The sequence below is a fragment of the Leptonotus elevatus genome, chromosome 1 (genome assembly GCF_054856555.1).
Source record: "Leptonotus elevatus isolate MCC_2025b chromosome 1, RoL_Lele_1.0, whole genome shotgun sequence".
Taxonomy (NCBI): domain Eukaryota; kingdom Metazoa; phylum Chordata; class Actinopteri; order Syngnathiformes; family Syngnathidae; genus Leptonotus; species Leptonotus elevatus.
The window spans coordinates 31,101,111-31,127,411 of record NC_141239.1 but is presented as its reverse complement, the minus strand read 5'-3'; the positions used below and the strand labels follow the sequence as shown (position 1 = coordinate 31,127,411).

General features: G+C 40.9%; 1 protein-coding gene across 4 annotated transcripts; it reads right to left on the bottom strand.

Moving 5' to 3' along the window:
- On the bottom strand, positions 1–25,960 carry mybpc2a (myosin binding protein Ca). Of its 4 annotated transcripts, none has more exons than XM_086091554.1 (28): positions 25,917–25,960; positions 24,833–24,847; positions 23,915–23,998; positions 23,236–23,384; positions 22,288–22,405; positions 22,061–22,109; positions 16,886–16,942; positions 16,630–16,802; positions 16,427–16,559; positions 13,421–13,545; positions 11,395–11,500; positions 11,160–11,329; positions 8,689–8,854; positions 7,721–7,827; positions 7,613–7,642; positions 6,869–7,008; positions 6,638–6,797; positions 5,059–5,163; positions 4,797–4,985; positions 4,349–4,483; positions 3,680–3,847; positions 3,515–3,603; positions 2,449–2,644; positions 2,006–2,145; positions 1,778–1,937; positions 1,206–1,342; positions 944–1,130; positions 1–131 (listed from the first exon to the last, which is right to left on the bottom strand). In XM_086091554.1, exons 4-28 carry the CDS (start codon positions 23,371–23,373, stop codon positions 100–102), a joined length of 3,210 nt encoding a protein of 1,069 aa, XP_085947680.1. In that variant the 5' UTR covers positions 23,374–23,384; positions 23,915–23,998; positions 24,833–24,847; positions 25,917–25,960; the 3' UTR covers positions 1–99. The 4 variants fall into 4 exon arrangements, with proteins under 4 accessions (XP_085947680.1, XP_085947689.1, XP_085947706.1 ...); XM_086091563.1 differs by lacking the exon at positions 25,917–25,960 and adding an exon at positions 25,751–25,772; XM_086091580.1 differs by lacking the exon at positions 24,833–24,847 and having other exon boundaries at positions 25,917–25,933.
- Between the last annotated feature and the right edge of the window lie 341 nt (positions 25,961–26,301).

Here is a 26,301-nt window from a genome sequence, read left to right as displayed (position 1 = left end):
TGTACTTGAAGGACTTTATACTCAACGAAAGATGTGAAACTAATATTTGACGACACATGAAATCATATTTACTCAGCAGCGCGACCAATCGGGACGTCCTCATTTCTTCACTTCTTCTTTCTCCTTGACCACTGCGGGAGAAAAATGACAACCATGATGATGTCACAGCAAAAGAAGGAAGCAAGTGTTTGATGATGTCAAAAACCAAAAGTCAAGTCATAATAATAATAATAACAATGATAATAAAAAATATATATAATTTATTCAATAGTGACTACATTTGCTTTTTTTTTTGCAACCTAGCCAATACTTGTGTTTTAAATTTAAAAAACATTTGAACACATTTTAATAGTCAACAAAAATGGTTAACAAAATGTTTTTTAATTAAAAATGATTTTAAACACTTTTTAAGTCAACAAAAAATGCTTTTTAAATGTGTTTTTAAAAATATAAAAAAATGCTCCAGAAATAAAATTAATTAATTATTTAAAAAAACAAAAACAAACTTTAAACAACCTTTATGATAAAATGCATAAATGAAATACTTTAAAGGCATAAGGTGGGGAAAAACTTAAACAACAAAGAATTGAAACTTTTTAATGAAGAAAATAAACAATTTAAATGCATTTTTAATTTTAAAAAATTGACTTATTTAAAGCAAATATGTAAAGCATTTTTTTCAAACAATGAAAAGAATAAACTGCTTTAAAAAAATATATCTAAAATAAAAAAGACAACTTTGCACTTAAAAAAACATTTAAAAAAACTATCACTTTAAAAATAATAATTAAAAAAACGTAATTAAATAAAAAACAAACAAATTGAAAAACGTTCCAGTCACTGCTGATCCTCATTGGGCGAAAGAAAACGTTAAACCTCCCCTCTATGCAAAAACGGACTAACAATTTGGTGCTGAATGTTCCAAAACAGTTTTTAGTCCTACCTCGGACCTCCAGCTTACACTCCACCTCGTCCTCCCCAAGCGCGTTGACGGCCTTGCAGGAGTAGCGGCCGCCGTCATACAGGCTGGGTTTGCGGATGTTCAGCGTCAGCACGCCTTGGTTGTTCTGCATCAGGAACTTGGGGTCCTCGCCGATGATCATCTTGTTCTTCATCCAGATGATCTTGGGCTACGGGGGGAGGGCAGGCATGGCTTCCTGACAACTAGAGCGAATGCTAACACGTGGCGTAAAAGTGGCGCGTACCTTCGGGTAGCCGCGGACGGCGCAGCTGATGGCCGTGGTGTAGCCCGCCACCACACTCCGGTCCATCAGGGGCGCTGTGAACTTGGGGGATGCGCTCTGGTCCGTCTCTTTGAAGGGCGCAGGGTTGTAGTCCAAATCTGAAGGATGTCGGGAAGTGATGTGATACTTCATTAGTAAAATTTTTACTTTCTTTTTTCTCTAAGAGAATGTTTTTACTTTCTACTACTTTGTCAAAATATAATTTCAACCTCCACAATTGACACAACATAAGATTTGTATTTATTTTTAAAGTATAACTACTGTACGTATTGTAGTATTTATATACTCTAAAAACAGTTGGGTTAAAAGTTATGGATCAAAAAAGGACTGATCCACTTTATTGGTCAATTTGTTTTGGGTTATTTATACAAAAGACCCCATTTTTGACCCAAGTAAAAGACCCATTTCTTAACTCAAAGTTGGGTCAAATCGACCCAAGTAGAGGATCGGTCCATTTCTTGACTCAAATTTGGGTTATTTTTGACCCAACTGTTTTTAGAGTGTATTTGGTCTGTAGTGGCGTTTTTACTTACCCGTCTTGGAGACGAACGCCGTGTTGCCGCTGACGCCAGGCTGCTCGCTCAGGCCGCAGACGTTCTCGCTGAAGACCCGGAAGGAATACTCGTTGCCCATGACCAGGTCGGACACGGTGCAGTTGGGCCGCCGGTTGTGCTCGTACACGGTGAACCAATCCTGCCGTGGTTGGAGACAATGTTGTTAAAAGACAGTCCGTCCAGTCCATGATGGCCGCCGCGGCCCACCTTGGTCTTCATGTCAGCCTTCTGAATGGTGTAGCCGATGATCTCAGCGTTGCCGTCGTCTTTCGGCGGCTTCCACTCCAGCGCGGCGTTGAAGCCCCAAACGTCGGTGACGCGTACCTCCACGGGGGGGCTCGGCTTTTCTACATCAAGGAACACATGACAGCCATGTACTTTTTGGAAGCGGGGATCTGCTGGGGGTTCATCCTCTCATTAGCTCAACCTTCTCAAGCGTCAAGTATGAACCTAATCCCGGTCTACATACAAATAATCCTGTGGAGTAATCCCGCTGACCTGTGAAGAGATGAGGAATGAGCTGGCGGTCAGGATTAAAGCGGCGCTTTGATGACTTTGGGAAGACGGGAATCACGCCTTGAAGAGATTTGCGCTCATGCCCCTCCCCCGCCAGCCACGTTATCAGGATGCGCGATGAACCCGCGACTCACCCACGACCTGGATGCGGATTTCGGCGCGGTCCTCCACGTTCTCGATCTGCACGGCCAGCGTGTACGTGCCCGAGTGGACCCGCTCGGCCGAACGGATGAAGAGGATGGAGTCCACCTCGCTGGAGCGCGTACCCACGCTACGGTCCTCCAGGGGTTTGCCGTCTTTGGACCAGGTGGCCACCGGCCGAGGTTTACCCTGGAAAGGTCCAAGGTCAAGAAAACTGATAACGATTCCCCATTTTTGTCGACCCTTTCAATCTACCTTTTATTTTCTATTCCTGCACCGTCATCATTTCCAAGCCCAAAAGCCAAAAACTCCGCCTCGGCTGAAACCCCAAAAACTCCTGAGTGCATTTGGCACGTTCACAAAAAAATAAAAAAGACGGGAAATCAAATATTAAAATGGGCAAGTCAGCAGTTCTAAATCTGCCAGTCGTTACTTCACCGCCACTTGACCTACTTCGAGCCAACGCACTGATTTTCTTTTTTCCCAGGCGTATTTTTGGATTACTTCAGTCTACTTTTAAATCACAGCTAACGTGTTTTTTGGGGGAGTCAACAATAAAACAAAAACAGGAGATTACTAGAAAAGATACCTTCTCACAATCTTAATTCTAACCCTACTTCTAAGTTTAACCTGCCAAAAGGAGATCCAACCATCCATCCGTCCACCCATTTTATGAATCGCTTATCCTTTTTTTTTTTTTAACCTTTATTTAGCCTGGTGAGGAAACAAGAGTCTCAATCTTGCTAAAGATGGCCGAGCAAAGTCATTTAAAAGCCAAATGGCTGTACAATGTGATATAGTTACAAATAATAATCATAATAGAGGATTAAAAACAGGTGTAGCAACCACATGCATTATCCCTCACTAACTTTTAAAATGATTATAATGGAATGACTGCGTTGGATTTGATTCCTTATGAAATCAAACATAAAAGATCGCCAAAGAGGTGAATAAAACTATTGAAAGTGAGAGTGAGGGTGGTGGTATGTGTGGTGAGCAGGAGCGAACATAGGGTGTGCTCTCTCGTTATCCGTCAACATGATGACGAGTCAGGCTGACCTGGAAGGGGATGACCAAGTTGACCATCTCTCCGACGACCTTCACAAGATTGGTTCTCAGCTGGCGTGGTAAGCGGATCTTTGGATGTTCTGCAGACACGAGACAAGTTCATCATTTCAACCTTCAACCAGACGTGTGACCCGAGCGCGACGTCGCTCGTCTGACCCATGATCTCTCTGATGGTGACGGCTTGGGAGAGCGTGGCGGGGGGGCTGCGCCCGGCGATGTTGACCGCCACCACTCTGAACAGCATCTTCTCCCCCACCGGCAGATCTTTCACCCTGTACTGGTTCTTCTCCACTGGATCCTTGTTGGCCTGCACCCACTCATCACCTGATGGTGATGGAGAAGCGAAATGATCTCAACCATTTGGTGAAAAAAGGAGATGTAAAGAAAACCTAACCATAATCCAGACCCCAAGACCTCATAAGACCGCAACCGTAACACCTTAATCAAGCCAAACCCACATGGACTTGAGTCTCAAAGCAAATCATTCAACTCTTACCTTGAAGCAAAGTCGGACTATCCCTCCCCTAAATCAACTCGACACGTGTCCTCACTGAGCGCTCATCTTATTCAGCAATTCTGTTTCAAATCTAATCAGCACTAACCATGAATTATTATTGAAGTACATTTTCTCACTTTATTACCACACTTTTCATTTTATATTCCCCTCAATAAAGCTTCATGCTGAGGATTACGGCCTCATTTAGCTTGTGTTTGACTCGTTGCACACTAACATTGCAGTCTTCAGAGCTTCAACTTCTTCCAAGAGAATTTTTTATTCTTGAATATCTTTCAGGGTCAAGCATGACCAACTTCCTTGCAACTTACTTCCTTCTTTGCAGTACTCAATGATGTAACCGTCAATTCCGCCCGGTCCCACTTTCTCCGGAGGAAGCCAGCGGAGAGCGCAGGTGGAGTCGGTCACGTCCTCCACCGAGAGGCGAGTGGGCTCACTGGTGGGGGCTGGCGGAAGACAAAAGCCACATGAAGATGGCCAGGAAGGACATTTCTCTGTATGTAGATGTAGAGATTTGCTGTCCAATTAGATTTCACACTCTAAAAACTATGGGTCAAAAATGTTTGTCCCAACTTTGAGTATATTGGTCAGATCCTTTATTTGGGTCAAAAAATGAGTCCCGGAAAGTTGGGTCGACTTGACCCATAAAGTGGATCGGTCCATTTTTGACCCCTAACAGTTTTTAGAGTGCATGTACCAAATGCCTGACTCGCCACTGTGTGACATGAAGTAGTAAACAATTGAGAGTTGTCTGTGCACCGATGGGCATGAAAGGCTTGGAGTTGAAGCTGGGCTGCGAGATGCCGATGCCGTTGACGGCAAACACCCTCATCTCGTAAAGGACGCCCTCGATCATCTTCTTGGCCTCGTACGTGGTGGACTCGTACACGTCAAAGTTGAGTTTGGTCCACCTGGACGAGCCGGTCTTCTTCCTCTCCATCAGGTAACCTGGCGCCAGGAGGTCAAAGACGTCGCTATACGTGATCCAACGTTAGATGTGAAGGTGGTGGGGGAGGGTCACCTTTAACGGGCACGCCGCCATCAAACGCAGGTGGGTCCCATATGATGGTGGCGGAGTTCTCGCCCACCCATGTGCATTTGACGTTCTCAGGAGGGTCGGGCACATCTGGCGTGCCGAGGAGCAGGTGGCACATGGAGAGGAGACAGCAGGTGGAAGCATGTTACATTATATTATGTGTAAACAAGGAAAAACATGTTGTGTTTGTGTATGTTTGTGCAACTAACCATGCACATAACCCAACGTTAACCTAAACTAGGGGTCAGCAACCTTTAATGTCAAAAGAGCCATTTTAGGCCAAATAACAAAAAAGTCCGTCTGGAGCAGCGAAACATTTGAACATTGAATTTGTGATGAACCAAACAGTGTCTTCGTGTTAGTCTAATGTACTGAGGGCCCAAGAGCTAATTAGAGCTGCACCATAACAGAAATATGCAGCATCCAATGCATTTCATTTTCTTCTACTGTTCTCTTCTATTTTTAGATTTTTGGGGGGCTTCATTTTTTTATACTTCGTTTTTCATACATTTTTTGACATTTCTGCCTTTCTGTCAAATTTCTGACATTTTTGGCAATTTTATGCACATATGGTATTTTGCCTATTGCTTTTTGGGCATTTTATGGCTATTTTGATTTATGTATTTTTTTATTTACTTTTTTGTTGTTGCCTTTTTGCTAGCTAATTTTTTGGAAATGTTATGGTAATTTGGGGGGATTCTTTTGTGTCTGGACATTTTTATGATTCATTTTTGAACATTTTCTGTCCTGCATTTTGTCAAATCAATTTGCTGACATTTTTGGCATTTTTGTGGACACTTTATGGTACTTTTGGGGATTTCTTCTTTTGTTTTTGGGCATTTTTATGGTCACTTTTTGATTTTTTTCCCCAATTTTAAATAAAAATTCTGGCATTTTGGGCAATTTTGTGGACAATTTATGGTAATTTTGGGGCTTTCTTCTTTGGTTTTTGGACATTTTATAGCTATAGCTTTTATAGTTTTTCTGTTTGTTTAAAAAAAAAAGAAGAATTTTTGTGACTTTTTTTTCCAAGATATTTTATGGTAACTTTCTTTTGTTTTTGGACATTTTATGTTAACTTTTTGCACATTTTTTTATTTTTATTTTTTTACTAAATTGTCTGGCATTTTGGGCAATTTCATGGACATTTTATGGTGACTTTTTGGACAATTCTAGGTAATTTTTTAACTTTTTCCCATCTCTCTTTTCCTGACAACTTAACAATTTGGACTCTGACAATTAGTTAATATTTAATTATTCAATATTTTTTAATCTTAAGTGTTAATTTATGTAAAGAATATTTTATCTAAAAAATAAGAATAAACATGCAAACACATTTTAATTTTTAAACATTTTTTAGAGATCCGCAGGGAGCCACAGTAGAGGGACTAAAGAGCCACCTATGGCTCCAAAGCCGCAGGTTGCAGAACCCTGACCTAAACCCTAAATCCAAAATGATTGATTACCTGAGTAATCGACAGAATTATCAATAGTAAAATCGATTCTAAAATGATTTGTTTGTGACAGCCCTAGCAGCAGTATAAACGGGTCGCGTCCAACTAACCCACGACCTTGACGAAGAGATCAGCCTTGTCCTCTCCGGCAGGATTGGTGACGGTGAGCGAGTAGAAGCCTTCGTCCTCTTTCTCCGCCCCTTGGATGACGAAGCTGCTCAGGGTCTTCCTGGTCTCCACGCGGACCCTCCCTTCCGCCTCGCTCACCGTCTACGACGCAGTCACCCTGTCATGTGACCTGCATTTGGAAAGCACGTGATTCCCGCCACCTCCTCGCTCACCTTGTCGCCCTTCATCCAGCAAACGACTGGAGGGGGATCCCCCGAGATCTCCACATCAAAGCGGAGTTTGTTCCCGGCCACCACCGTGATGGTGTTCTTGCTCCCTGTACCGCTTGTGTCCAAGTGGATCTTGGGGGGGTCTGTCACGTGACAAGAAATCTAGTAAATTCTGCTTGACAATAATGCATGACTGAATTCCATTCAAATAATCCAATATTTACTCATGTATACTGGGGTAATAATCAAGCAATTAATACTGAATAAAAAGCCAGTTGTAATTATTTGATAAGTGTGTAATATTTCCTGTAATTGCTATTGTATAATTATGTAATGATCCATGACTTGTTATTAATTACTTTTAGATTATGCATGTAGTCATTGTAATAATCAAGAAGTTCCTCAATGAGGCTGGAACATTAAAAGTAATAACTGCTTAATAAGTGTGTAATAATGAAATGAAGAATAATGAAATCATCCAAATACAATGAACAAGTATTTACTCATGAATACTAGTATAATAATCAATTTAGCAGTGATTACTGATTAATACTTGTACAATAACAGTACTTACAACCGTATATTAAATTCTTCATAACCTCTTAATATTACTATAAACATCGAGTAACAACAAATCAAGTTTAGGGCTTACAAATAAGTTGTACTGGAACAATCTAGTTGTTACTGCATAATAACTGTGTAATAACACAGTAACTACTCCTGTTTGCTCAAGTACAAGGGACTCACCTTGTCTGGGAACATAGTCAATCTTGATTTCTGCAAGAAAAAGAACACATGAGTCAGCTCACATTTGCCAAAAATAATAATACTTCAAATGATCATTTACAGGCTTACCCAGGAAGTTGAGCTTGGCCGACAGGGAGAGCGCGTAGCCGTCGGGCACGAAGGTATAATCTCCCACGTCGGAGGGCTTCACGTCGCTGATCGTCAGCTTGTGTGTCCTGGAGACATCGCACGGTTACCATGGAGACCAAAGTCATTGCTCGAGCGGCAATTAAGCGACAGAGAGGAGACGTTCTTCTGCTTCTTTTCCCCGGCAACAAAATCATCCCAAATGGCTTTCACCTTGCGTGACCGCTGTCGCCTTGGCGTGTCTACGATGGAGGGATTACGCAGAGAAGTCGACGGCCCTGGGGGTGTCTTTCTGCATGTGTGCTTATCTGAGTGCGTGCGTGTGTGTACTTAAGAGACTGCACTTTTGCACATTGCTGCCTATCCCCCCCAAAAAAAACGGGTCGAACGCTAAGAGAATCATTTGGTATTGATTGTTTTGGCGTAAGACAGTAGAGATGACAAACTGACTATATTCATAGGTTGACTTTTACCTTCCAGTGAGACTCTGATGCCTTGCAGTGCACCTCAGATTCTTCAAGAGTGACTGTGATAACCATCAGAGCCACGCCGATATCTTCCGGTGTGATTAGTGCGGCTCAGATAGCTTCCAGGGCTACACCAGAACCTTGCAGCATGACTAATACGACTCTGATTTCTTCCAGTCTGACGTCCATACCTTCTCGTGCCCGTGTTACCTTCAAAGGTGACAAATCCAGGTCCAGAAAGTAAAAACCCTGCCACAGTTTGGCTTCAGCCCCAGGTGCTAGCTAGCTAGCTCCCTAGCTAGCTCCCATGGTGCTCGTTGACCTGCTCGAGAGCTTGCTAGCCAGCAAGCTAGCATGAAGGGCTGAAGCCAAACTGTGGCAGGATTTTTACTTTCTGGCCGTGGATTTGCCACCTCTGGTTACCTTCTGGTGCAGCTCAGGTATTTTCCAGGGCGACTCGGATATCTTCCAGGGTGACTCTACCTTCCGATGTGTGTCATCTTGATGCGCTCGCTGGGCTGCACCTCCACGCCATCCTTCAACCACTTGCCCGTCACCTTCTCGTCAGACACCTCGCACTTGAACACGGCCTGCTCGCTGGCCTTCACCGTCAGGTCGGCGATGCTCTGCAGGACCTGCAGTTCCTTATCTGCACGCGAGAAAAACGCAGCGCATAGTAGCCATTAGCTTAGCTGTCAAGCAGCTGCTTGCGGGCCAAATAAGTGCAAACTTTCTATGTTTTTTTTTCCACCAAGAATTTCTTGGCCAATTTGGCATTTTGGAGGCAACGTGAAAGGAACATTCCAGAGAGTCAGCAGTGTTGCGAGGAAGCCGAAGCCGCGACCCTGTCATCAGTTGTGGACATGTAGAGCAAATTAGCCTGACTGATAGCACCGCGGCAGACGGCCTCCCAGATGAATCGAGCACTATTAATTATGGCGGTAACTAATTGATGAGTTTCCACGCTTGTCCGAATGGAAAACATCAACACGTAGCGACGGCTAAGCTAATTGAAATACCTGTCAGCAAACTTCGCCGCCGACGCTGACGACCAATTAATTTGCGTCTCGGCCTCCCGTCGGCTTTCACTTTGGTTTCATGGACCATTTGAAGAGTTATTTTCGTTTAGCATTGAGTACCGCGGTACGCTGTCAGCTTGATTCACACATTTGCAGCAAAGCAAAGGTGGGTGTAAGTCACATATGTGTGAGTTAGAAAGAAGACTCGGGTCTTAAACTTACTGTGGCAAAAAGCCTCCACCCCAAAAGTATAATCCTTGAATCCAAATTTTTAGCTACAGAACCGCATAATACCCACTTCATGTAGCAGCTACTTGCAAGTTTCGTACAAAACAAATGGCCCACCATCTTAAAACAAATACCCTTTTCAAATGTGAACAAGCAACACTTGTCAAGTCATGTAGTTCAAGTCCACGTCAAGTTGAGTTGTTCATTACTTTTAGGCTCATCGATGCAATTGAACTGGACAGCAAGGTTATTTTAGTTATCAAAAACTGACAAAAAAAACTCAAACTAAAATTCAAAAGGCAATTTCGTTCATTAATTAAAATAAAAACAAATAATCTTTTTTTTTTTTAAACAAAAACTAACTGCAATTACATTTTATGTTTACAAAACTAACTATAATTAGAGTGAAAATGTCCTTTGTTTTAGTCTTTCTTAAGCATTTTAATGCATGTTGCCTTTGGAGATGCTTTTAAATGTGATTTTAAGTATATTTATTCATACAATATAAGAATAAGGACGTTTGAAAGTGTGTCACACAGAAGTGACGTCATCGAGCAGCAGCCAATAGAAAAGCACCTGCAGATGACGTAGCTCCTAGATGACAATTTGAGTTTGACTTTTGGTTCCATGACTCGGCTCGCCAGCTTTTTCAATTAACTCAGCCGAAATACAATGCTAGGTAAGAAATTAGTTACTTTTTTCATTTTACCATGTTGTTTCTTAAATATTGCGCATGAGTAATACACATTTATTAAATAAATAAAAATATTTTAAAAACTAATACCAAAACTAACTAAAACTAAGCATTTTTTAAATAAGTAAAACTAATTTAAAAAAACAAATAACAGAACCACCTTGAAAACTAATTATAACATAATACATTTAAAAAACAACACTCAAAACTAAATAAAAACGAACTAAAATGAAAATTCCAAAACTATTATAATCCTGCTGGACAGCCATTCTTTTTTTTTACAGTTGCAGACTTTTGGCTACACATCCTCCCGCCAGCTGCAAATGAAAAACTGTGGCCCTGTATTGAGTTTTAAGGCTCTAAATATTAGGGGTGGGAATCTTTGAATGTCTCATGATTCGATTCAATTCCGATTTTTTTGGCCTGCGATTCGATTCAGGATCAATTTTCGATTAAGAAAGATTTTTGATTCAAAATTATTTGATTGACAACGACTTTTGCTTCGATCTATAGATGTGCAAGGAATTGCAATGATCTACTCCAGTCTGACTTGCTGATGCTATAATTAGCGCGCTACTCGCGGCACTTTTATCACTCAAAAAGAACGGCTCCACACTGCAAAAAAAACATATTTTATTGGAATAACTTGATCGTGACTTTTTCCTTCTACTCTCTAATGTGGCTTCAACTTAACAGTGTATTAGACCACGTGGAACCACACTGCTTAAGTGGCCAAATCAGGTACAACATGAACAGCGCTCCAAATAAAGGCACACAGACAAAGGCAGGACAGTATAAAATCGATTTTGGGAAATTTTAAATCGATTCTGAATCGTACTAAATGAAAATCGCGATTCTTATAAGAATGGATTTTTTGGCACACCCCTACTACATACTGTGCTCGATTATTTGTTATTGAACCACAAAAACAAGTCGCGATTGTTAAGGAAGAAGTAGATTACCAGAAAAACAAGAAAAATGGTTGCCAAACCCTGCAGATCGTGCGACAGTACCTTCCACCTCCAACTCAGCCTTGGACTCTCCGCCGTTGGTCAAGGCAAAATAAGTGCCAATGTCCTCCTTGGTGACGTCGTTTATGATCAAAATGTGCTTCTTGCCGTCCTTCTTGAATCTGTATTTGGAAGCCGCGCTCTCTTTGGTCAGCTCCACGCCGTCTTTCATCCTAATGACAAACACGCACTTGTTAGGACCGCTGCAACATGGCGGCCGTTCAAAAGACTGGCCCACCATTTGACGTGCGCCCCTTCCTCGGAGACCTCCACCTCAAACTCCACCCTCTCGCCCACCACCGTGTGCACGTCATCCAGAAGCTTGGTGATGGTCACCGGAGGCTCTAAAGGACAAGAGGTGCAAACGGACTGCTTTATACGAGTATTTGCAGCAGTAGTGGAAAGTACTCCAAAGGTCACAAGTATTTTTAATTAGTGCCTTTAGACAGGGAATCCTTCTATATCCTGTACTTCTGAATAGCATGCTTGAGTTCTCAAAGTGGCCTTCAAAAGACGCCTACAAGCGATGACGCATTCAGTCACTTGCGCTGCACAAACACAACAAAACCATAAATGGACTTTAGAGTTTAGTAGTAACTTCTTATGAAAAAACATCTCCAGACTGAAGGACTGCATGCTCCGAGCAGACCAAGAGAAGCTTCTCCACGCTTTTATCTCCAGTAGACCGGATCACTATAACCGTCTTCTGACTGGACTCTCCCAAAAGAACATCGGACAATTGCAGCTCATTCGGAACGCTGCAGCCAGGATTGTGACCAAAACAAAGAGAGCAGAACATATCACTCAGGTCCTTAAGGTGTTACACTGGCTCCAAGTCAGCTGTAGAACAGATTTCGAAATTCTGCCAGTGGTCTACAAATCATTGAATGGTTTGACTTGGGTCGTGGATATATTCAAGAAATGCTGATTGAATATAAACCCAGCAGGGCTCTGAGATCTACAGACGGGTCAATTATTGTAAGTAAACATGGTGAAGCTGCATTTAGCTGTTATGCTGCACAAATGGGATAAGCTGCCAACAGAAGTGAAGTCAGGCCTGAGTGTAAATGCTTTTAAATACAGGTTAAAAACGTTGCTTTTCCCCCCCTATACCTTTGATTAGGATGTTTTTACTTTTAATTATTTTAGAAAACTAATCTTATTTATTGACTTTACTCTTAAATGTTTTTAAAGTTTTCTGTTAATGTATTTTAACATTTATATTTCATTTATTAATTGTATTATTTGTGTATATAAATTAGATTTATTTATCATTTTATTTGTATTAGTTATTATTAAGTACATTTAATTGTATCACTCTATTTTATTATATAACCAATTTAAATTATTATTAATAATAATAATAATAATAATAATAAATAAAAAACATCCCATTTATAAAGCAGTATGATTATACTGCATTTATTTTAATTTAATTTACTTCATTTGTAAACATATATTATTGATTTTTAATACTGGTAATATTGTTATGTTATGCTTATATATGTTTATTTATTGTATTATATCTTAATTGCATTTTTAATTGTATTCTATTTTGATTTTGTTTTTATAGCTAGATGTTTTTTAAATATTTTTTTACAGTAGTGATTCTTTACTTGTTGTTTACTTGTATTAATTTTATTAATATTGTTTTTATTCATTTAACTAATTTAGCCTACTGCCCGAAGCCAGGTGGGATAGGCTCCAGCAGCCCCCGCGAGGACAAGCAGTTAAGAAAATGGATGGATGAATGGATGGACTAATTTAGTCATTTGTATTAATTGTATTTATTTTCATTTCATGATTTTTATTATCTAATTTTGTTTGTTTTTAATTTTTTGTAACTGTATTACTATATTGTCTATTTTTCACATTTGATTATTGTCAGTACTTAATTCATTGTATTTTTCTGAAATGTATTTTAGAGTCACAATTTCCACTATGTACTATACACTGATTTTGGGAAACGCTGGCATCGCAGTCCCTTAACATTTTGCAAACTCATCACAATACACCCTAGTGAGAGAGCACTGGAATTATGAAATAGTTTCCTTTTTTTTTTCTTAAAAAAAAAAAAGAAGAGATTTTTGGATGCTACATTTAATACGTTCATGTTTTTGTAGTAATACGGCCCGGCTGCTTTGCCTTGTGTTGTTTTCATTGTGGTGACTAGTGAACAGCGAATTCTCTATTGGATGAATAAACGCTTAGGATGAGTTTCCATTTGGCGCGTCACAAAGAATGACAACAGGTGAGTCAGCTACCTTTGACAAAGACCTCGGTGAAGCATTTGTCTTCGCCCACCACGCACTCGTAGGCCGCGTCGTCTGACAGGTTGCACTTGTTGATGGTGAGCGTGCGTCGGTTGCCCACGCTCTCGAACACGTACCTGTCGCATAAGAACCAACGCGGCTCGTGACGTCACAGGGAATACAGTAGCGCTCGCTAAGTTGCCACGGTGACGAGTCACCTTGTATCACGCTACAGTACTATAATTGTTTGGAACAAGGCTGGGATTTCGAGCAGCCGATCAGCAAGAGACGGGAAAAAAATCATGGGCAAAATGTATGACAGTTCCTTTTGAAGATTGTATTACATCGTGTATGTACATTATAAATACTCAACCTGCAGCTACTTCTTACTCCTTTTCAAATATGGATTGTGCTTTGATTTTCTAAACGTTGTTTTCAAATGTTGTATAAGTGAAGCCAAAAATCATTTACATCTTCTTTCATTTACATGAAAAAAATAGGAGGGGCAGGTGAGGTGGGGTGGGAAGCCATCGGTTGGGCCCCCCTATTTATTTTTAATGCAGCACACACCCACACACACACACTCACTCACACACACACACAATCACTTTTCTGGGAAGCGGGTGGATCGGAGCAGGGGGTTATCATTTCCCTCTTCTCCTTCTCACCCGCTCCCAATTTTAATGCACCACACACACACACACACACTTGTATATACACTGGGTGGGGTCACATCCACAGTGTAGGGGTAGAGTTCGCCAGTCGGTGAGCTGGCGATCTCAGTAACAGGGTTATCTTTCACTAGGTACGCTGGCGTGACGACTGGGACCTTTCCCCGCCGGGCCTAGGGTTCGGGGGTGCCGCTCGTCCCCCGGTGCTCCCTTCTCTCCTTCCCTGCCCAGTGTTCCGCCCTACTACGTGGCTGGAGGTGGGGTGGGAACGGGTGCCCTCGCTTCGCCACTGTCCGGCCCCTCCCCAGCGCTGATTCCTGGGTTCGGGGGTCAGGGGATGGGGGGAGCTGGTGGGGTCGGGAGATGGCGGCTTGTTGGTTGGGGGGTGGTACAGGTGGCTGGGTGGGGGGTGCTAGGGGTGGGAGCCAGGGCTGGGGACCGGTGGGATGCCATGTGGGTCTGCCGTGCCCCGTTCTGCTGGGTTGGGCTTGGGGCGCGGGCCGTGTGAGGGGTACTTTGGGCTCCTGGGTTTTCTCTTTTGCCAGTGACTCCCGCGGGGCCTGGGGGTTGTGCCCTGGAGCTGCCACGGCCTGGGGGGGGGGGGGGGGGGGGTACTGTGGGGCTGTGCTTGCCCTGCCTAGCCGAGGTCGATGGCTCCCTTCTTTGGTGGAGGTCCTCATGCGTGCCAAACCACCACACCAGCATCTACTGAAATTCAAACAGAATTTGCTTCTCGCTCCCTGAATCGGTGGAGGCTGATGTCTGTGGATCTCAATCTGCTTCATCTATCCGTTTTCTTCAGTTTTTCCTCTGGTCTCTTGAGGTTTCCTTAATTTGTTGGAATTTAGATGTTTCTGGTGTTGGTGAAAGATTCTGATTCGTAACTGTGGGTAGTAGGTGGTGTCTGGTCGATGCTGGATTTCACTTTGTTTCATCTTGCTTTTCTTTGATTCTTCCTCTGGTCTCCTCACAACTTTACGACTGGCGGGATTCTGAAGTCTTCGGTTCAGGTGAAGGGTATGGGATTTTTAACAGGTTTCAGGTGAATTAATGAGCACACACACGCACAACACACACACACACAAAAGAAAGAGAGCAATGATGATGACATGTTGAATCGGTAAGACTACCGAAAGAACAATACTGAGCTCTCTTTAAAAAAAAATTATTTTTTTTATTATTCTTCATTTTATATATACTAGACAAAATTAATTTTCTACTTCGTTTAGGCTTATCTCATTCACTGCCATTGACGGTTATAAACGTCAAAAAATCATTTTAACTATTTCTATTAAATTTTTTCCACTTTTGTCAACAAGAGTATGAAAACCTAGAATTTTTTTATTGTACATTAAGAACAGATATACAATTTGTGATTAATCGTGAGTTAACTATTAAAGACATGCGATTAATTACGATTTAAAAAAATTAGCCTGACGCCCCTAATTTTTAAATAATCATCTCGTCAGGAGATACACTTTTTTATTGTAATTAATCGCATGACTTCACTAGTTAACTCACGATTAATCACAAATTTTATATCTCTTCTAAATGTACAATATTTTTTTTCTCTAGGTTTTCATACTCTTGTTAACAAAAGTGGAAAACATGTAATATAAATAGTTCAAATGAATTGTTCAAGTTTATAGCCGTCAATGGCAGTGAATGAGTTAAGAAGCTCCTACTAAACCCAATCTGGGGCAATAGAAAAGTGAAAGTATAAAAAAGATATACATACACTGTATACACAGTATATATAAAAAAAATAAAAAGAAAGATTCAAGGACATTTAATGTAATATTATATTATTTTGGATATTTGGATTTTTTAATTTAATTTAACTGACAAATTGTATTATATAGTGTTTTATTTTTATAAATGTATTTTTTATTAGTTTAATTAGGGATGATCGACACCACTTTTTTTTCCAGACCAATAACACTATGAGTACTCAATTTGCCTAGCCCTAATTTTAATACTGAATAATGAAGTACATTACATGTATTTTATTTGTAATAAAAACAATACTACCAATATTAACAATTTTTGAATTAACATTATTTGAATGTAGTTACATCCAAATCCAAATTTTAACTCCATTTTTAATGCCTCTTTAAACTGAAGCTAACTTTTCGAAACTATTTATCAATATTAGATTTTGCACACTGTACACACTTAATCATATTTAGAAGTATTAATTTCTAAATGAAAAATAATTTCCTTTTAATTTGGACTTTTTTCCCCCTTATGCCATCATGCGTGTTTGCTGATTGGCTGAAGAGATCACATGGTTCTGCTAGACGCAAATATGCTTCCCTGACATAATGTGATAATGTGATACACTCACTTGGCCGAGGGTTTGATCTCCTGTCCGTTTTTGAGCCACTTGATGGGAACGTTGGGGTCAGCCACCTCCACGCTCAGCTGGATCTTGCGACCTTTGTCCACCGAGTAGGCGGGCTCCAGCTTCTTCAGGAAGGCTGCGGGCGCAACGGCCGGTTAGGGGAGGTCGCCGTCCCCCGCCCGCTCCCCGTCCCTTGGCTGACTCACCGTCGCTCTTTTTGGGCTCCACCGTCTTCATCTTCTTCAGCCTCTTCAGCATGCCGCGCAGGTCGGTGATGCCGTACTCGAAGGCGATCTTCTCGTAGTCGCACGGCCTGGCCTCCTTCAGGATGTCCCACACGTCCACCTCCTCCGGGGGGGCTTGTTGATGCTTCTTTTCCCTGAGGAAAAGAAGCCGCAGCCGTGGCGGCCATCCAGTCAGCCGCCGGCGGGCTGGCACAAAAAGAGAAAGTGCTGGATTTACCTTTTCTTGAGCAGGGCGCTGAAGTCCAGATCGCCGGCATCCTCACCAGCGTCGCCACTGTGGGAGAAGAATATTCAGGATTAATTTAACCGCTTGCCCACCTCGTACACACCTTTGCTCTATTCAAAAAGTCACAAAGATGTCCGACTCCACATTTTTCTTTGCATTTTGCTTGTTTTAGGGTTGTCTTTGTCAACAGGGTTGTTTTTGGATTCAAGTTTCATCATCACTTAACTTTACCGCTTGCCCACCTTGCACAGACCCACTTGCTCCATTTGCAAAGATACAAAGATTTGGGTACTTTTTTTAGGAATAGTGTTTGGTTTTGCACTCAACTTTTTTCATCTACGCTTGCCCACCTCTTAAACACCACTTGCTCTACTTGCATTACAACGAAAGTCGCTTAATCCATAATTTTTTTTGTAGGTTCCTTATTTAAGTGAAAAGTGTTTGGTTTTGTGTTTGCTTTGAATTCTAACTTCATCACGGCTTCGCTTGCCCACCTTGCACACACCCACTCACTCCACTCGCAAAGATACAAAGATTTCTGAATCCACATTTTGCTTTGCAGTTTGCAGTTTTTGTTGTTTTAGGATGATTTTTGTCAACATTTTTTACTGTTTGGTTTTGGACTCAACTTTCTTCATCACCTCTTGCCCACCTTGCACACACCTCTTGCTCTATTTGCATCGCTACAAAGGTGTCTTAATCCACATTTTTCTTTGCAGTTTTCTTTTTAAGTGTCATTTTGGTGAACATTGCTTCATTTTGTGTTTACTATGAATTTAAATTCTTCACCACTCTTGCCCGCACCATTTGCTCTACTTGCAAAGCTGTATAAGTGCTTGACACTACATTTTCTGCATAGTTATTTTTTGTGTTGGTTTTGTCTGTCTGACTCAACTTTCTTCATCACCGCTTGCCCACCTCAAAACACCAACTTTCCCTACTTGCAAATCAATAAAGATGTCTGAGTCCACCTATTATTATTATTTTTTTGCCGTTTCCTTCTTTAAATGTGTAATGTTGTAAATTGTATTGTTTTTACACTGAACTTCCTCATCTCTTGCTCGCCTTGCACACAAGCTTTGCGCCATTTGCATAAATGTTACAAAGACATGTGACTCCACTTACGAACTAAGCATAGCTTTATGTCTACAATTTTCTTCTTTAGAAACAAAAATTATTCACTTAGGCCCAACTTTCTTACTTACCATTTGCTTGCTTCATAAACACCAACTTGCGCTACTTTTTGTGTTAATCTGAACTACAAAACTTAAACTATTTTTAAATGTGACATCATTTGTTTGGCACCCAATTTTCTTATTTACTACTTGCCCACCTGGCAAACACCAATTTGCTCCACTCGCAAATCTAGAAAGACTTCCAGCTAATCAACTGTGCTGCGCTTATTCTTTACGAGTCACGTCCAACTTTTTTTCCTCACCGCTCACCTCCCTCACAGACACCCACTTACTCCACTTGGAAAAACCGTTTGACTAGCTGATCAACAGCCACCTTCTTGCAAGGTGACAAGTGCGTACAGTTGAATGTTTTGTTTTGTTAAACAGTGTTTGTTTTACCGCCTCACTGGCCTCAGGAACCCCCCCCCAAAAAAAGAAAAGAAAACCTCAACGACGATATAAATTCCGAGCCTCACTTGTGCCTGCACGGATGAGCGCTCCGCTCAAGGATAACACGCGTGCTTGATGGTGGTGGTATAATCCCGGAAGGAGGGCAAACCCTCCCCGGGGAGCGATAATAACCTCGTCGACGGGACGCGCCAGCTCGGCGGTCGGCTGAGCGTGAAAACGTCGGCACGGCCTACTGTACTTGAAGGCCTGCGAGAGCCTCAGATAACCTTCGTGCAAGGAGGAGGGTAGAGCGGGCGCTTGACTAGGCTGAGGATGGCAAGCAATTAAAACTATTTCGTCAACTTATTAGCCACATTATTGGACGCCAGGGTGATATTTTAAGGCATTGTGCTTACTAATCCATGCGCCTCCCCCCTTTTAAGCCTGCGGCACTGTACAGACTCTGGTTGACCTTCGTGTCTGGACCTACACTCTCATGGAAGCTCCTCAGTTTGACAACAAATGCTTTTTGGCTTCTTTTTTTTCGTGCTAATTTTGTGAAACGTATTCCAAAAACGGAGCATCCTCAACACATTCTGTTCAGGGACCATTACAAGTTGCCTGGACAGTACTGCAACTAAAAAAAAAATTCATAATTAGTTCATCTGCTGACTGACTGCTGTGTTTTTTTTCATCCCTTTATTCAAAATCAAGGCATTATTTCACATTGTCAATGCAGAAAATGCAGGAACAAATTGATTATGATTCAGTTACTAGTTTGTTCTGTAACGTGTCTGAAAATGGGCAAAAAAATTCATTGTTGTTTTTCCTAAGTAAAAGCAGATGTTTGTAAAGCTCTTATTTGTCTTTTTTCATGGAAGACAAAATAAACTGAGGCTGAAATTTCAAGGATTTGGCCAACTAAGTTAGCTAAACAAGGTCTCTAAACGATTCATCAATTATCAAAATAGTTGTTGAATGATTTTATAATTGATCAGTTGTTCATCAAACAATTAATTGTTGTGTAAGGGCTATATTACTTCATGTTCTTCATTAACCATAAGAATGAGTAACTTTAAAGGTGTATTCAGGGATCTTCTCAAAAAGTAGAAGCTAAACATCCGTTTGTTACTTTTTTTAAAGTGCGCATGCGGAGGACCATCCTACCAGCTCTCCTGCTCGTCCGGGGGAAACGCCGACACTGTAAAAATGGGGAGTGACATTTACTTGAAAAAGCCTAGTAAAGGTTGATGCACTCAGAAATTCTAAGTCAATTTTACAAGGCGTTTAACTAGAATTTCTGCTCGATTTGTGTCAAGTCAATCGAAATTTTGGGAACATGCCAGCTCCTCTTCATCTTCATCTTCATCAGTCCCTGCAGCCGGCCTCACGTCATAGACGGATGTCCTCTCGCGGCTCTCAACCATTTTTAATGTATGCGGTGAGATCGGTGGAGCTACAACGATGAATGGCTGAATTCGAAGCTCAGCGGCAATTTGCTACGAACAGTCGAAGTATGCTTGCGCAGCTACGAACAAGCACCACGACGTCATTATGGCAGATTGATTGACGGGATCGAGAGCCAATCGTTGAGATGATCCACTTGAAAACACCTTTAATATTTAAAATAACCGTTAACTTATTTTCACACTTGCGGGACAGTTGAGAATGTTAAATGTAGAGTGTACCAATATATCTGACAATATCGAATTTTTTCTTAATTTTTTAATTTAAAATGTGATTTATCGTAAATACAATTAAAATAATAACATTTACAATTTTACACATTTTATTAAAAAATTGGTTGACTAAATAGTTACATTGATTACAAACAATTTAAAAATGAGAATGAAATATTACTTTATTTCCTAAATACACCTGAGTCTGAGTTACTTGATTTTGTCTGCAATCCATTCAGAAAAAAAATACAAACAAAACTGCGTAACAATTTTTTAATTACCTCATCAATCAATGACATGGCTTATTTTTTCTAATTCCAAATCATCCAAGCTTAAAATCTCCGAGCTGTGAGTCAGACATGCCAACGACTTCCTCCACCTCCTACCAAATTAATTTGGATTGTTTCCGAGGTCTTATTCAAATTTCTCGAGATGGTGAATTTTGGGGTTTTTGTTAACTGTCAGCTGTAATCATCAATATTATACAAGCTAAATTCATTAACTATTTCACTGTGTGCAATAAATCCGTTAATTGAACAACTTTATTAATTCCAGTTTCAATAATATTGTAATTTTTTTCAGATGCACCTGCATTCCGACATAAGCAAACTCATGTAAGCTGCGTCTCGAAAAGGACTGTCATGGACTCCAACAGTGGTCACAAAGATTCTATGAGCATCATCATCCTCCATCATCGTTTAACCTCGCAGGCCAGTAAATCTGACTTCCAAGCAACCTTTCACTTTCTATTTCCTCCTCCACCTCCTCCTCCTCCTTCTTTTGCCATTTGCGATATGAGCCTTGTGCAAATGATGACTCCGCCGCTGCCTCGTTCGTGGCTCAATATCGCGCTGTCGCTTTGCGTGCTGCGCTGCTCGTCTTCAACGAGGCGCGCTAACGAGGACGGGAAATGATGCTTTCACGCACAGATTACTGATACCGGGACGCCTACTGAAGGTGGATGCTAGTTTATCATTGTGACTGGAGAGCTCACAGCTAAAACACTTACTGAAACCTACAAGACAGTTCACATACTGTATATACAGTGGCGCTTTGTACGACGGTGTATTAGGGCCACGTATAAAAAAATAATAATTCGGGAGGGGTAATATTTCCAGAGAAAAAATTGCAAATTTGCGACTTTATAAAGTGGCAAATTAGCAAATTTGTGAGAAAAAAACCCTCAGGAACTTTCGACAAATACACGAAACGTAGGCAGGATAAAGACGGATTTATGCTTAATTTAAACTTCACTCATTATACATGGTAGCTAGAGCGACAACGCTTCCTGATCCCTTATCAGCTGACTAACGCTAACCAATCAGAAGCTAGCATACGTTAAATAAATGCAAGAGTATGACGGAGAGCAGCGGAGATTCAACACATCAATTTAGCTACTTGTGCAAAAAAACAAAATGTATAAATAATAATTCTGGAAACATAAATGTACAAGTAAATATACATTTTAACAAATGAACTTTAATGCTTGATCCTCAGGGTGCGAGGCGTCTTCTTCGCTGGCAGTACCCAACGCTTCAAAGTGTGAATGCTTAACATGATATGGTTCATCTCTGCTAAAGCAATTACTACCACCTTATTTATTTCCTTGCAAATCTGCCACTTCATAAACTCGCAAATTTGCAAGTTTTTCTCTTGCAAATTGGCCACTTTATAAAGTGGCCAATTTGCAAGTTTTTCCTCGCAAATTTGCCAAATTTCAAGGTTCGATGAGATTGATAATCATGTGACACGTCTACGATTACGTGTGAGTACCACAATCCTGATGGGACTCCTACCTCATCCAAGTGGACTGAAAGTTTGCCAAACTTGATTGTTTTGTTGCGTGTGAGGTTTGAGGTTTGCTTAACCATGAACACATGACAGACAGACATGAGGTGGACAGATGGACGGCGGACACTCACGATCGCTTAAAGGCCTCCAAAATGTTGTCCTGCTGCTGCTCTTCCACAGCTGAAAGCAAAACAAAAGTAGAAGACCGTGGAGGTTCCTTCATCTTCACGCCAATAAGAGACTCATGACCTCGCCAGATGACGGAAAATAGCGCGCACGCAGTTATTGTCTGACAAAGGCGGTTACACGGAGGAGGCGGCCGGATAAAAGGCGACAGTAACGCGATTACGCGACGCACCCTGCACGGACACCTCAAAGGTGCAGCTGTCGCACTTGTCCTTGGAGGTCACCTCGCAGCGGTAGCCGCCCGCGTCACCGTCCACCACTTTCACGATGCGCATCTCGTACGTGTAGATCTGAAAAACAAACAAGCAAGTGTAAAGTCAGCCAGGCAGACACTTTCTTCCCGGCCAAAGTCAAGATGCCAGCAACTCGTAGCTCGGGGAAAAAAACGATCGTCTATTGTCTTTATTACTGTTAAACCTCGGTTTTTGTATGCCCTAGTTTTCGCTTAAATCGGACATGATGATTTTGTTTCTAATGGAGAAAACAAAAACAGACAAATTCTCAGATATTGTTCATTTCTGTCAGGGGTGTTTGGGGCACCACAAAGCATTTATGCTTCGGGCACCAAAATGGCTAGCGCCGGCCCTGCTTGCGGTCTGTTGAACCCTTTTTACACAAAACGATACAAAGTTCCAACAGCTAGCCATTTGATTAAAAAGGTGAGATACATGATAAAGCTCAAGAAAGAACCCATAGCAAAGTATAAAAATGGTTCCTTCCTCTCCCCTTATCGCTATCGTCAACATGCTATAAATAGTCTCAATTAATGTAAAACTGTAAATGCTTATTTATCCACTTCAATTGTCATTTTTAAACTGAATTTAGTATGTTAGTAGACTATTGTTATTCTCGATAAAATGGATTAAAAAAAATATTTCGGGATATTTACATTCCAGACTCGGGAACAGATTCATTGGATTAAGATTCATTCTTTAGGAAATACTGCTTTGGTTTTCATGCAATTCAGTTTTCGACTTTCTGCAACAAATTAATCACAAGCAGTAAAATACATTTTTTTAAAAAAAACTATTCCTAATGTTTGTAAATGTAATAATATAACATGTAAAATTGCTGCCTCAACAAGAGACTTAGCTCTGAGTCGGTCATAATCTTAGCATACCTTCGTGTTCCTGTCATAGGTCTCCTTGAACTGAAGGTGCTTCCCAGCTTTGCTGCCCAGGTCAAGCCACTTGCCCTTCAACCACTTCATGGTGGGCTTCCTCATCAGGGTGGACGAGTCCACTTTGGCCAGGAACATCACATCCTGGCCTGCTCAAACAACACAGTTCAATCAATCAAATAGTTTGTTAGATACAATATTTCACCTCTGACACTTTTTTTTTCGCATTTCCTTTATTTTCAATGGAGAAATAGAACTTGAGATGAGCGAAATAAACTCGGAACTCAAGGCACCATTGTATAAAGACAAAAATTTGAGTACACAAAACCAATATAGAAGGGCAATTATTCATATTCTCTAGAAATAACTTCTTCTTTTTTTTTTCTTTTTTTTTTTTACATTTTATAAGTGATTGGAATATTGACGATAAACATCTTCACTTGTGAGGCAGAATATTACATGGCAAATGAACTGACAACTACTATTTCGACATGTACATTAACAAGGTTTAACAAGAAAAAAATGAATACAAGACCAGTGATACCAAAATTATTATTATTTGTAAAGCCGAAATAACCAAATAAATAGCCAAAATAAACATTAGGTATAAAACGACCAGGGTTGTGCGCAAACGTCTGTTGGACAACCAAGTAGATGCCAGTGGAGATTTTGTTCAGACCTTTGATGGCGGTGGCGCTCTCTGGCTTGAGTGCAAACAGGCCGGTCAGCTCGGACAGCTGAGGGTCCTCACCCGGGGCCACCTCTGCCAGGGTGACAAATGTTGTCATCAACACACACAAAAAACGGACTTCCAGTATACTTACTTAGTAGCGGGGAAACTATAAATGTCACACCAATACTTTCTCCGATTGGTTCTGCTTTGTAAGCAAAGGTTACAATTATGTTCACAAAGCAAAATACCAAGCGTACCAAAATCCGTACCAAAGTCTCACGGGTGAGTGAGCGAAACCACAAAATGGTGCAAAAGTAGGGTTTCATGCTAACTCACTGGCTTCAACAACGTGACTATGTTAGCTGCTAACATGCTAAATGAAAGTCATACGCGTTGAATCTGTAGTTAGGATTCATATTTATATCTTTCTTGCATTAGGATTTAACATGTCAATAACTTTGAGCCATTAGCTGCTGGTGCTATCACTAAATAAATACAAAACCGAATGCTACTCAGCAAAATAGAAACTCAATGCACTAGGATGTGTTTAAAATCGATTCAACGACGAAAGTGCGAAAGCATCCAACATTTAGCATGTGTCCACACAGATTAAAAAAAAAAATCCATCATTGTACATTTAGGGGTACAATGTCTTGTCAGTGATACCCCTCGGAAGTTTTTCCTTTGTACCCCGACCCCAACAATTAGTCCTGGGAGATACAATCAGTCCGTATAGATTGTATCATAAACTGTTACCTCTAACTTGTGATACATCATGCAGTCATTATGATAAACCACAATGGTCCTTTGAGGGCAAATGACAATGGACCAGAGTTGGAGCACTCACATCAGCCTTTAAACAATGTCACTAATGAATTAATTAATGAAGCCATGTCTATTTCTTTATTCCTCGGCAAGTCTTACCATCAGGAGGCAACTCTGCATCGTAAAGCGTGTTGGTGGGAAAGAGAACGTATGTCAATCTCTATAAAAGCATCATTCTTTGCACGTTGCCGTTGTTGGTGAAAAGGCCAACAACACATTTATTCATAACTACTGAGTTATGTCAAAAATACACACGTTATCCAGAGAGGTTGATGGGGAAAGGTTTGCAAAATAATTCTATGTACAGTTAATGCAGTCTGGATAAAGCTATGCGGTGTCCGCATAGTTTTTTATAATCACTCAAAAGTAACTATACGTCCATCTGCATAGTCTTCGGAATATGTAAATAAATAAATATATATATATAATCAAAATTAGCCCAAATAAAGAGAGGCTATGGTTAAAGCTCTGTGGCAATTTCCATCGTTGTCTGAATCCCTCCAAAATCGAAACCTTTTGATTTATTTGGATCCTTAAAAACAGCCATCCATAGAGTCATTTGAATAAAAAAAAAATAAAAAAAAATACAATGCGGCTCATTTGAGTTAATACAAAAAACGAATGAATACTTGCACACAAATGTGCGCTACAGATAAGGCTAAAGCATTTGGATACCTCAAAACAATTAAAACTATGCAGATCATTTGAGTCAATAAAATGGCAAAAGGAACACAAAATTGACCAAGCACACTTGCTCCCAAATATGTTTCTCTGTAACATAAACGTATGTTTTTGCCAAATTCTAACTTTATGCTACTATTACTTACCTGACTCAACATCTATTGCTAATGCTACAAGCTAAAGAGCCACTTTCTGATATGTCTCACACATACACAAACACACACACTCATGTTTACTGAAGCACAAAACACAACAAGCAGACAAACAGCAAGCGGGGGACATTTTGGAGGGGGGGGGGGGGTGAGAGTTTTTTGTGGTTGGCAGACGCCATCTTACCGTCGCTTGGCTCAGAGTTTGCTGAGTGAGAGGAAACATGGATGCCAATGAGGCGTGGAGGCAGAAAAGCAGCAGCGGGAGGAAGACATTTGGTGACAAACAAACACGGAAGAGAGGGCGAGAGAGAGAGGGAGCCGGTGCGTTGCGAGCAAGCGAGCGAGCTTACCTGAGGTGGGCTGGACGTCTGCTGATGGACGACAAGCAAAAGCGAAAGCCGCATCACATTCTACTAGCCTGGTAGCATCAGTGGTCTTTTTTCAATGAATGTTTCAAGATCGACAACAAAAATTGCAACGTGCTGCTGCTTGGTAAAAACGTTTTTTCTTCATGTCTGTGTAAGGATGTTTTCTTTCAACCCTAACCCCTTAACCGTTCACTCCAAAACACTAATTCCAGTCTTTAGTCCCATTCCTAACCTTTATCCCTAACCATTAAACCCTATATTTCAAGTATAACCACTAATCATAACCCCTAACCTCAATTCTTTCAAACTAACTTGGTTGTTAATCCTAACAAAATATGTCATCTAAACACTAGCCCCTAATCATAAC